Source organism: Crotalus tigris, unplaced genomic scaffold, assembly GCF_016545835.1.
Source record: "Crotalus tigris isolate CLP2741 ecotype Arizona unplaced genomic scaffold, ASM1654583v1 scf7180000018923.2277400, whole genome shotgun sequence".
In the NCBI taxonomy this organism is placed as follows: Eukaryota; Metazoa; Chordata; class Lepidosauria; order Squamata; family Viperidae; genus Crotalus; species Crotalus tigris.
The window spans coordinates 1,454,856-1,467,676 of NW_024097276.1; the positions used below are offsets into that span (position 1 = coordinate 1,454,856).

The window sequence follows — 12,821 nt, forward strand, 5'->3', positions numbered from 1 at the left end:
TCGTAAACCAAACAGAAATGACAATCTGTGCGTTCAGTCTTTATTTGTCATGGCAAAAGAACTGTTAATCAGGAAGACAAAACAATATGAATTTAGCCCTATCAGCTATTTTATACAGCTCACTCCTCCTTTCCTTCACAGGGTGCCACTGACTGCTTTGTTCTCCCTTCCAACTGTTCCATCTTTCGTTCATAGTGGCCTTAACAGACCTTGGAGGAATGTAACATTGGACCACAGGAAGCTATTCAGTATACTTGGTTCAAAGATTTATTTCTCCCTGATTACAACTAATCCTGCCATGCATTGTATAATAAAGTGGCAGAAATCAAAACTTGCCTTTCCTTTCGATAATAATTGGTTCAACATTCAACTAGTCACTGAAAGGATGATATTTCCTATTATCTCATTGATCAATTTTGCTATAATATATAAAGAATTCAATAAATAGAATAATGATTTAAACCTCTTGCATTCTTTCTTTACTGCTGCATGTCTTTCAAACTATAATTCTGCTGATGTGTTAAGTGAGTTCACTATTTTTGTGGGCCATCTCAACATGAGGTAAGGACTAGTATGGATGAAGGCAGATTTTGTTTGTACAAAATATATTCTCCAATTCTTTTTTTTCTATCCTAGACACGCATACACACACACACACACACATACACACACACGTATATAGTGTGTGTGTTCATGTCTACTACATGAATCTCCTTCTGTGTCTTCTTTATATATGTACTTAGCCTACCTTCCATTCAACTTTATAGCAAAAAGCTTTAAAGAACCAGCATAGTGTTAATGCTGTTATGGCATTGGACCAGGAGTGGGAAGAACCAAGTTTCTGTTCACCCTCAGCCATAGGGAGTGATTTTGGGTCAGTCACTTTTGCAGCCCAATCTATCTCACAGGGCTGTTGTTGTAGGAAAAATAGGAAGCAATATTGCATGTGCCATCTTGAGTTCTTGAATCAAAAGTAGCATATAATAGTAATAAATAAAAAAGATAATTCTGTTATATAATCTTTGATGGTTACTCAGATTTTCTTTTCTTTCTTATTGTGCTTGCAGTGTGTATCTTAGCTGTTCCTTCCTTTCTTCAAATCATTATGATTTATGACTACATCACTTAGCAACAGAAATTTTGTTCCCAATTACCAGTGAAACTCGAGGACTGCCTGTTTCTGTGTTTCTGCAAAAATAATTTGGGGGTTATTATTTGTGATTCTTGATTTTTAAAGCATCAACCAATTTCTTTTGTATGTCCAATAAAACATGTTGTAGCCTTTCATTTGTAGAATCACTTTCAGTGTCAACCCTCTCTATCTTTGTCTTGTCTGATAAAACTTGTTCCTCTTTTGCCATTATTTCCAAGATATCTTTTGGGCAGTTTATTGATAAAAGGAAACATCACTATTGATATTGTTGATTTAACTTCTGGTTTGATTTTTCAGCATTTCTAGTGTTATAATATTTTGTGTCATTCTGTAGCTGTATTACAGCAGTCAATTTTACTGACAGTAAATTTAAAATCCTAAAGAAAATAAAAAGAGAAGTATTTTCAAGAGAAGATAATGTAATAATATGCAGAGATTAGTAAGTTTTAATTACATTTTTCAGAAATCTCTAAATGATCCTAAACTATAACTGTATTTACCCATAGCTACTTATTGCTAGTGAGAGCCAGTTTGGTGTATCAGGCTAGAATGAAAGGTCATGAGTTCTAGTCCCGTCTTAGGCACAAAGCCACCTACATGACCTGGGGCAATCACTTTCTCAGCCCTAGGAAGGAGGCAATGGAAAACCACTTCTGATAAACTTTGCCAAGAAAATTGTAGGGACATGTCCAAACAGTCTCCAAGAATAAGAAATAATTGAAAGGGAACAAAAAAATTTAACCATGTTTTACTCAATCAAATTTATGGGTTTGCAAGATATAGTGAATGATACATTTTGTTTAAAACAGTCTAGACTAAAATATTAGAATCAACTATCAACAGTAAAGGATGAGCAGCCAAGATACAGTTTATGCCATAGATTAACATTTGGTAGAACAACCATGAAGGCCTTAGGAAGGATATTCAAATGTCATGATCTAGCTACCTACAAACATCAGAATTGTGCAAGCTGTTGCATTCCCTGTAACACTCTATGGAAGTGAAAGTTGAAGCAGGATAGGAAGAGTGTGACAGCTTTGAACATTGATGTTGGAAGACTCCTGAGAATATCATGGACAGCCAACAAAATAAATCAATGGATCATTGAACAAATCAACCCTGAGTTCTCACTTGAGACACAGAGGACTAGGCTCAAATTATCCTACTTCAGACACATTATGCAATGACCCAGATCTCTGCAGACAGATTAGGGATAGATCACCATGGAGAAAAATCTATTTATGTGGTCACTAGGAACTGAAAATTACTTGATGGCACATAATCAATCAATCAGACTAGCAGAATCCAGCTTAGTCCTTTTTGGAAAAAAAAAATAGGAATATCCAATTTCTATTTTCTGAAAAGATGTAAAAGAGAAGAAACCCCCCTCCCCAATAATGGAATAGAACAGAAACTATGATTTTTTTAAAAAGTAAGGTGGTAATTAGAGAAAAGCAAATGTGCTGTCAGATAACTATTTAAGAAAGTCTATTAATAACAATATCTACAAAGCTATTCTCATTATCAGCCCTCTTTTTCCTTCCTGCTTTCTACCTTAGAATCTAGTCTTCCCCAGCCAAAACTCTAGCCTTTATCCATCTGTCATTATTAATAATCACAGTTATTACTAAAGAGGTTGGACAGGGTTAGGAAGAGCAAAGTAAGGAACCTGAATCTGTGTGTGAGATTGTGCATTGAATGTTATATGACTACATGGGAATGAATTTGTATCAATATATTGCATTTTGATCAGGGAAATGGCATTGGGCCTAACTATTGAGAGACTGCCTGTGCCCCGTTGTGCCTGCCCATCCTATGTGTTCCAATAAGGTCAGATTGCTTTGGGTCCCATCAATTAAGTAATATCACCTACAGGGACCCAGGAAGCAGACCTTTTTTTTTGCTGCATCTGTCCTTTGGAAGAGTATCTTCTAGAGATTCTTATGGCTCCATCTTGTCTATCTTCAAGCAATCTTGAAGGGGTTACCAGAAGACTGTCAAAAGGAGGACATAACTTCCTTTTTGTTCTTGTATACTCCATTCAGCAGGCATAACCTTAAAACCAGGTATTATCTGATTTTTAAAGTATCTTGGGGGGAGCAAGGTGAACTGTTTTCAGCAGTCAAGTGATACTGTAAATTGTCTGCTTCTTCTTTTTTATCTTGTCTGTCAACTAACTCAACAGCCTAGATTTATATTATTTCCTGATTCCAGCAATCAGCTCAATCCAGACTGTTATATCTATGATCACTGTAGTCTCTGGATCACATCACAATACGTGTCGATTGTTAAATTTTTATCTCAGAATATAGTCTTTCCCACCCACCCAATTATCTCCCCCACTCAATTATCACTGGGATATGTTCTTGAAAATAAAGATTTGTGTAAAATATATTGCAATTGGAAAAACAGACTTTCTGATGATGAAAATAAGTTCATATACATGTAGACCTAGGAGTATTTTTTTGCTGTTTTTGTGATAATTTTTGTCATGGATGTTAAGAAAATTTCAAAGTTAGTGTATCTTCCTTGTTCACTGTTTGTCCTTTCCAATCATCCATGTCCTCCATTGCTTGTTTAGATATCCAGCAGGGTAGGCATAGTCTAAGGGAGAAGATAGTCCAAAACGTAACAATTAAATCAAATTATAGTTAGCAACCAACACCTGGAATTGAACCTGAAATCCCATTAATAACTAACACAGCTTTTGCAGAATAGGTATGACGTTGCTGAACAGACTAGCACTGGTCAGGCCAACAGCTGCTTATATGTCAGTTTCACCTACTGAGTTGTCTTCAAGGGTAGCACCATGTACAGCAATTTGCAGTCATCTTAAGAGTCAATGAATCCTGATCCAGGAATGGGTATCACTGGCAGAACTGCAAAGCCAACCAAAAGTATTCCTGGCTATGGATTCCATCTATTCCAGCAGGAACCATGACTTCAGGACAATTCAAACTGCGCACCAGCTCTTTACAGGAAGTGCAAACCTGTTAAGATGGATTTATTTTCTAAGTAGTGGTTTTCTTTACCAATGGTAGTTCTATTTTTCTGGGATTCAACTGCAGTCATTTTCATTCCATATTCTCCCTCACTCCTCTAAGCACTTGATCAAGACTTCTACATCACTTATTTAACCTGATGTTGAGATATAAAACTATGTATTTATCAGCCTATTGATGATACCAGGCCTTAAACTAATGAATGGCCTGTCCCAAAGTTTTAATGTTAGATGTTAAATAAGATTAGTCAGAAGGCTGAGTTCATTCCACGGAGGAATCTCTTTATTTCTTTGAGTGTCACTGGTTCAAAAGAATCCCAGATGACTTTGCAAAATGTTATCTCTGTCATATCATGAGACTCCACCCCCTTACATCCAGTACATGCAGTACTGGACATTTACAATCCATTTACATACAGTAAGTATGAGCAATTTTGTTCCCAAAGTGCTCCTAAAAACTAGCAGGGATTCTTCTGGTATCCCAGAGCCCAAAGGACCCAGGTCACTCTAATAATGCTGCTGACTAGCACCCTGAGGATGCAATAAATGTGGAGAAGTATTGACACTTTATATCTCTTATCATTACAGTATAGACCCAGAGCTGGGCTTTTTATCTCTTTCTGGCTGTTGTTGGTCCTTGCCTATTCCAATGTTGCTATAGGTTTCTTGTTAGGTACTTCATCTCCAGGGCTCCTCAGCAAATCAAGGAACCATATAGAATGGCAATTAGGAGCCACCCTATGAAGCTTCAAGTCTCTCTGTTCTAGAGTTCAACCAGGCCCACTTGATTGCTGGGAAAATCCCCATCATCCACTAGAAATCAGTTGGATTCATCAGCTAGCCTAATTGATCCATCCTCCCTATAGAGATTAGACTAGCCAAGTGGTCCAAATAGGACTAAATAATGAACTGACAATGGACTGATGTTGAAGTTTTCACCTCTTATAACATGAGATAATTGTTTTGAGAACATCGTATTTGTCAATCATCTACTTTCTCTTTGTGCATTATATCATGTGTTATTCAGAAAAGATAAATTTTAATTAGTTAAGTGACATGAATGCTTATGAATAACAATTTAGTGTTTATCGCTGAAAAAAAGAAGTCACTTTTCAAAAAAGGAGTTTTCTTACCATAATTGTAGGCCTCCAGATTCAAAATATCATCTTATTTTCAGGGCATTTATCTATATGCTATCTCATACTTTTAAATTCCAAAGCAATATTTTATTTTATCTGTAAGTTTTATCTCTTGCTCTCTTCCAGGGTATACATAGTATTCCTTTACTCCACAATAATAGTCATGTGAGATGGGTTCAGCTGGGAGAAAATGACTGGCAAAGTCACCCAGTGAGCTTATGTGCTTAAAAATGAAACAGAATTGCAATTTATCTATTCACAATCTAAAAATTAACTGCTGAACTGCACGTACAGAAGTCTACTATATTTATATAAGCACAATTAAGCAGATTTTAAATTAAAAAATACAGACACATTACAATGTTATACCATATATACTTACATTTTATGTCAATGGAGAAAACACCTAGATTCAGTAACAAGATATTTTAATTATATGAGTGTCTGTGATGACCAAATCCACATTTTAAAACAGCTGTTTTAGGCATCCAGGTGGATGGAGAAGCTTGAACAGCAAAACATTTTGCAATAACAGTATTGTTTTATTTAGAAAGTTCATAAATAACAAATAATTTCCAATATCACAGACTAAAATGTATATTCCATTTATATAGTATTTTCATTGAAATTAAGAGCTGTTAACATATCTGGATTTCATCATGACTTCAGTTGACCACAAAAAGGTCAGTATATTTATTGGATCCTGGAAATAGGATACATAATATTTATTTGAAAGAAGTCTATATTTTTCCCCCAAGTGATTGAACATGACAGGGTCTAAAATGAAATTTGCAAAGAAAGCAGAATGGAGGCAGATATTTTTTTTTCTCATCTATTAATTCTTTTGTAGGTATGGAATTGCCTTAAATTCTTGGTTGACTTTTGGGTATGAATGGCATTTGTTCAGATATTTTTTTTCACTGTTGAAATGTACATACTGTACATACTGATCCAGGTACAGATTTCCAGGATATTGTTGGTTGCTGCTGTTGTTCTCAACCAGGGTTGTCAAACTCGCCACGTCATGTGACGTGTTGCGATGTATCGCAACTCTTTTTGCATTGCCGGCAATAGAGTGGGCGCGGCTTCAGTATGATGAAACTGGCTTGTGGGCCGGCAGTTTGACACCCCTGTTCTAAACTGTGTAAATCATCCATCGATTTCGATGAAGACCTTGACATCTTGTGGGTTATGGGCCATCAACGATGTGTCCGTAGGTGGCTAATAAGACCGATGTTAGCACAGAATGTTCTGCCACATACTGAACAAAGAAATGTAGACACTGTTACTTCAGCATTTGCAGCTCTGGCTTTGCGGAGTGCTCGCTTTTCTTGTGCCAAGATTGTCCTTCTGTGTTCATATGTCTGGCAACCCTGGTACACCAAGGTGCGCCATGTTGGTTGATCATGCGCCAGAAGTTCCCAAGAGATGGTGTTAATATCCAGGGACTTAAGAGAGGCTTTCAACATGTCTTTGTATCGCTTCTTTTGTCCCCCGTGTGATCGCTTTCCTTGAGACAGCTCACCATAGAAGAGCTGTTTAGGGATGCGATGATCTGGCATCCTTACAACATGGCCTGCCCAGCGCATCTGGGCTTTCATCAACAGAGTGTAAACTGATGATAGGCCTGCTCTGGAGAGGACATCTGTGTCTGGTATCTTATCCTGCCACTGGATCCTCAGAATTCTACAAAGGCAAGTCATGTGGAAGTAGTTCAGTTGCCTAACATGCCTCCTGTACACTGTCCAGGTCTCACTAGAATACAATAGGGTAGTTAGCACTGCTGCCTGGTAAACTTTAAGCTTGGTAGCAAAACTTATTCCACGGCGGTCCCACACATTAGTCTGCAATCTGCCAAATGCAGAACTTGCCTTCGCAATTCTACAGTTGACCTCGATGTCAATTGTCACTGCACGGGAGAGGGTACTACCAAGATACGTAAACTGGTCCACTGCTTGCAGCTTTTGTCCCTTTACTGTGATGGTAGGGTCTTGATATTGGGTTTTTGGAGCTGGCTGGTACGTCACTTCAGTTTTCTTCGTGTTGATGAAGAGGCCAAAGTTGTCACAAGTAGCTGCGAATTTGTCCATGCTGGCTTGCATTTCCTGCTCCGATCCTGCATTAAGGGCACAGTCATCAGCAAAGAGGAGATCTCGTAGTACAGTCTCCTTTACCTTGGTGACAGCCTGAAGTCTTTGCAGGTTGAACAGGTTCCCATCGGTTCTGTACCTCAGATTAACATATACATTTTTTGGATTGCTAACAAAGAATAAGGGAGGATGGAATAGCTATTTTGAGCTTCTTAGCTCTCTTCAGCCAAACATACCCTTCTGAGATTCGAACCTGGGCTGCTTACATGTTAGGCAGCTGTGTTAACCTCTAGGCCACAGGCTCCTTCTCACTTTCTCAGCTGTATCAGGGAGGGAAGAGACAAGGGGAGGAGATTTACCTTGAATGTTTTTTGATGCACCCTGTCGGCCCAAATATGGGAGAAAGAAATCTTTCTTTCTTTCTTTCTTTCTTTCTTTCTTTCTTTTTCTTTTGCCTGTATCAGCTCAATCTAGAGCCATCCACAGGCAGCAGTCACCAACTGCGACATCATTTGTATATATACATTTTTTGGATTGCTAACAAAAAATAAGGAAGGATGGAATAGCTATTTCGAGCTTCTTAGCTCTCTTCAGCCAAACATACCCTTCTGAGATTCGAACCTGGGCTGCTTACATGTTAGGCAGCTGTGTTACCTCTAGGCCACAGGCTCTTTCTTACTTTCTCAGCTGTATCAAGGAGATACAGCTGAGAAAGATAATATTCTTATTTTATTTTTTACTTTTTATCCTGTTTTTATCTATTTGTTGTTGCATTCAATTGTTGTACACCATCCAGAGTCACTTTGTGCAAGATGAGTGGCCATATAAATACAATAGATAAATACACAAGTAAACAAAGGATTTTTAAAATATATAACTACAAATAAAGTCTAATGTGAATAAAATAATCTTTAACTAAATCATTCTTCAAAATCTTTGCTACTGAATTAATGTCTAAGTCAATACTATCTTCTGCACTTTTAAACATCACTGAAAGAAAAGTCAAGTTTAATTTCTAAAGCTTTTGAAAATAAAAAATTCAGTAACTAAGAAGAAAGACAATTAATTTCTTATGTTATAAAGGATCTTCATGTTTCCAAGTGTCCTATTCCTCATTAACCTCCTTGCTCCTACATTTCCTATATTTGTATATTGTGCAAACCAATCTGTGGAAGGCCAAGCATGATCTGTCTTTCCCAATTTGAATAAAATGTTTATTATTTTCTTACGCTGAAACACACTTTAATATTCTTCTGTAATTCCTATTAATTGCAGTGGGCTTGTACAAGAGAACTTTCTAAAGATTATGTTTTATATTTGGATAATAAAGGTAACATTTACATTAATATTTCATTTCCCAACAGTTCATTGCATAATGAATGGTTCATTGCATAATATACCTCTTTGTTATTTTCTCTATCAGCAATCAGAAGACATGTAATTGCTTGGAAGAAAATGGCAACTTTTGACAAGGTATAGATTTCTTTTAAGAAAGTATGGTACCTGAATTGCTGCACTATACAGTATAAATATTGAATTAAACAAAACTTTTTAACAATCTGCCACGTAGAATAAAGTTAGCAAATAAGATTTAGTGAGGAACAAATCTGAAAGAATTAACACTTGGATCCGATGCTTAAAAAATAGAGAGAATTGGTCCACTGTATCTGCAACCTTGCACAGTAAATTCTCACTTACCCTGTTGGTGATTTTTTTGCCATTCTTGACTTCTACTGCCAAACCAAGATCAGACAATCGGCAATGACCATTATCATCCAGGAGGACATTTTCTGGCTTCATGTCTCTGTAGACAATTTTGATGGAGTGGAGGTGCAGTATCCCACAGATAATCTGAGCTGAGTAGAACATGACTCTGTCCCTTTCCAAGCCTCTTTCACCCACATTGTAAATGTGATATTTAAGGTCCCCACCATTCATGAGGCTTATGACGAGACATAAAGCAGTTTTACTTTGAAAAGCGTAGGCCAGCCTGACAATGAAACGACTGTTGACTTTTTCAAGTATCTCCTTTTCAAGAAGAGCCATACTTTCACCCTTTTTTTTCTTCAATCTTTTCTTATCCAGCTTCTTACAGGCATACATCTTCCCTGTACATTTCACCTGGACAGCACAAACCTACAGCATGTTCCATGCAAAAGGAAAAAGTCCAAGTGAGCCATTTATATTGGGAAGTAGAGAGATGGCAATGACAAGTCTGAAGTGCTTTAGTGCTAACTTGAAAATAAGGTCCCTTGCCTGGAATATATCCTTCTAGCCTTTCTACTTACTTAAAGTATCAGTAGTAACACTATATATGTTTAAAACTATTTAAAAGTAACACATTATATTTTGCATTTTGTCCTGCCTGTTACAAGTTGTCGTAATTGCTTATATAGGTGAGGAATACATTTCATAAACAAATAATAGAATTATTTACTATCCCGTGAAAAATAAAATGATTTCATATAAGCAACTCTGAGCCAATTAAAGGGAGAGCTACATATTGCTCCTGAATACATATTACTGCAGAGAAAATAACCAGTGAAAAGCACTAAAACAGGGATATAGGACAAGAAACCTTGTTTGTGCAAGAGCATAGCTAGTGACCCATGGTCTAATGAATTTATTTAAGTATAAGCTCATCTATATACACAGCATCTAGATTAAGAAACTGCTCCTTACCTCTCCAAAGCCTCCCTTGCCTAATATTCGGAACTCTTCAAAGAATTTATCATTTATAGGTTGCTTCTCATAGCTTTTCCATTGCAAGAATTTCTCATAGAATTGACTGGTCCGGAAGCCTTCGAAGGGTTTTCCCTTAAGAAAGGTTTTTGTCTCTTCCCTGGCCAACTGCATGATGTTCTCAAAATCATTTGCGGAAGCTGACTGGCACTTGTTGGATAGATCTGTACTAAGATATTTCAAGTAAGTATTGCTAACATTCTTCAGATACATGTTGACCATGCCCTCTAGGAGACTATTCTTGATGCTTTCTTCTGATATCTCCCAAACAGCAATTTCATCCAAGAATTCTTGGGCCAACTGGTATTCAGGCTGAGTCGCCACGTAGTCTTTGAAATATATCTTGCCAATGGGTTGTTGCTCACAAATGCTCTCATAGTCCATAGAAATGGAACTCTTGATTTCAACACATTCCTCAACCTTAGGTAGGTTAATGCTCTTGCGCCGCTTTTGCATATCCTTGGTGTCCACATCTCCAGACTTCCTGGCCTGTAAATATGCTGTGTTGGCAATCAGATTATCAAGTCCTCCCATATCACACATCTTAGCAATCAATTGGAGTAGCAAACCTTGCTGAGGTAAAAACACTGGGGAACCTTGCAGTATTTCTCTGGGTTTTGCTTTTTTGTGCCACTGCCCTGTTACATGTATAAGCTTCAGAGAATAGGAGGGAGACTGCTGACTCCAGTATTAAATACCTCTGAAGGATTTTCACTAATACCTTTAAGGTGTATGTACCATTTGTGGAAAATGGCTAGTAAGAGGTTTCTCTGTAAGGAGCTTTAGGTTTGCTATCTATAGCTAAAGGGATGCCATCCCAGGAAAAGCTCCTCACTACTTCCACTACCATCTAGTGTTCATTTCTCAGTTCGAGTCTACAATTTATGTCTAAAGAATGCTAGGTCATTCTATATACTCCCTTTTTTAAAAGCAGTTTTGATATCAGTATCTTCATTTAACCAGCCAAAACACATGGCACCATAGCACACTCTAAAAACAGCTATGCAAAGTAGGCCCACCAGAACTGCAAAACTGTCTTTAAACCAAATAGGATTTTCAGGAATTCACAAAAGTTTAACTGCCTTCAGAATTTTCAAATAGCAATTTTGGTAAGGAAGAATAATGATTTTTAGTGCTCATAATTAAGTTTAAACTAGACCTATTTTATGAAGAATTTATCCAAATAAATGCTAATATTATAAGCTGCATCTTTATAGTCTACTAAAGGCTTTCTCCTGTCATCTACAGTTCCTTTACAGGAATTCAAATAAATTTAGGAAAAGTATATGTAAATAAATATTTATAAAGACTCTATAAATCATAGGTCCAGATGGTTCAAACCAGACAATCCCAATTTCTCACAACCTGGCAGGGAAAGAAATATCTCACATTAGTTTAAAACAAATCTGGTAGCTGACATTAAAAACAACTCTTGGCAGCATTTTTTTTTTTTAATTCAGCACTTGAACTAATGGGATTACAAACGGAGCTGGTAGCAATCTCTAAATTTAGAAATGTCTCACACTTCATTATAAGAAACTGTTTGATTTAATGGCTCTCATATTATTTTCCAATGGGCTCAGTGTACATATTAACACCATACAAAGATAAATGTTCTTGTTCTCATTTGGATTTACCTGTCATTCTGACATTATGCTAGTAAAAAATTCCAATAATTTCAGGCGTGTACTTAAGAATACAAAATATTCACAACAGTTGCCAATGGATATACCATTCCTGGAATATAATATTAATTTGAACACAATAAATGCTAATTGCTGTTTAGAAATAACAATAATTAATTAGAAAATTATTTAATATCACTTCAAACTAGTTCAGTTCAGATACAATGCCAAAGCATGCTTTGTGCAAAGCACTATGTCAAATTGCTTAATTTTTTAGATATGTTAACAAATATTTTTAAATAGGCAGAGTGTAACATGTATCATCTTTGAAATTATTATTTTTCACAGTTAATATTTTTTCAAATAGATGTTTGGATAGATGGAGATAATCTAGTAAGTATTAATTATTAATACAGAGCTTGATATGGTCATAAAACATGAGTAACTTGGTGCTTAAAGGACTTTTCTATACTTGGTTAGTATTATGTTCTTTGTTAACTTCTCTGATTTTCCACACTTTTAAATATTATTGATTCAAAGAAAGATTTATTTTAGCTTTCCAGTATTTTGATATAATAAATTTGGCAGCTAATTGATTACTTATGTCACACATTTATAAGAGAAAAAATGACAATAAAGCCACTCTAGAATTAATTACCCAATGTTGTGTTATTTTTCCAACTTTCTCTAAAATAGGGCTTTTCAACCTTTTCACCCATTGTACCACTTTTAGGATATTGCAACATCCGAGTACCACCAGTCGCCTAGCAAAGTATTAAAAACTTGATGACCAAAAAAAAAAAAAAAGGGAAAAAGTGATAAAGTACAGGTAGTCCTCGACTTACAACAGTTCGCTTAGTGACTGTTCAAAGTTACAATGGCACTGAAAAAAGTGCCCTCCAAGCCACAACCGAGCAAGACACCTGCCTGCCCGCCCGGCCGCACTCTTCCTCCTGTCCGAGGTTTTCATTATTGTGAGCATTTCTGTTGAGGATTGGCAGCAGGGGGGGGGGTGTTTGGTTTTTATTCCCTTTGCCTGCTAGGTGGTTGCAGCAGGTTTTGGTCACTTCA

At 36.7% G+C, this 12,821-nt stretch overlaps 1 protein-coding gene across 2 annotated transcripts in view; it reads right to left on the reverse strand.

The window, feature by feature from the left end:
- The window catches only part of GRK7 (G protein-coupled receptor kinase 7), a 34,224-nt gene that overhangs the window by 15,149 nt on the left and 6,254 nt on the right, over window positions 1–12,821 (reverse strand). The window contains exons 2-3 of one of the 2 annotated variants that reach the window (XM_039357432.1): window positions 10,066–10,614; window positions 9,082–9,519 (exon numbers count right to left, since the gene is read on the reverse strand). In XM_039357432.1, the coding sequence (XP_039213366.1) occupies window positions 9,082–9,519; window positions 10,066–10,581 (954 nt within the window). In that variant the 5' untranslated portion in view covers window positions 10,582–10,614. Of the gene's footprint in view, window positions 1–9,081; window positions 9,520–10,065; window positions 11,745–12,821 lie in introns of those variants that run through there. The other variant, XM_039357431.1, reaches the window with a different exon arrangement.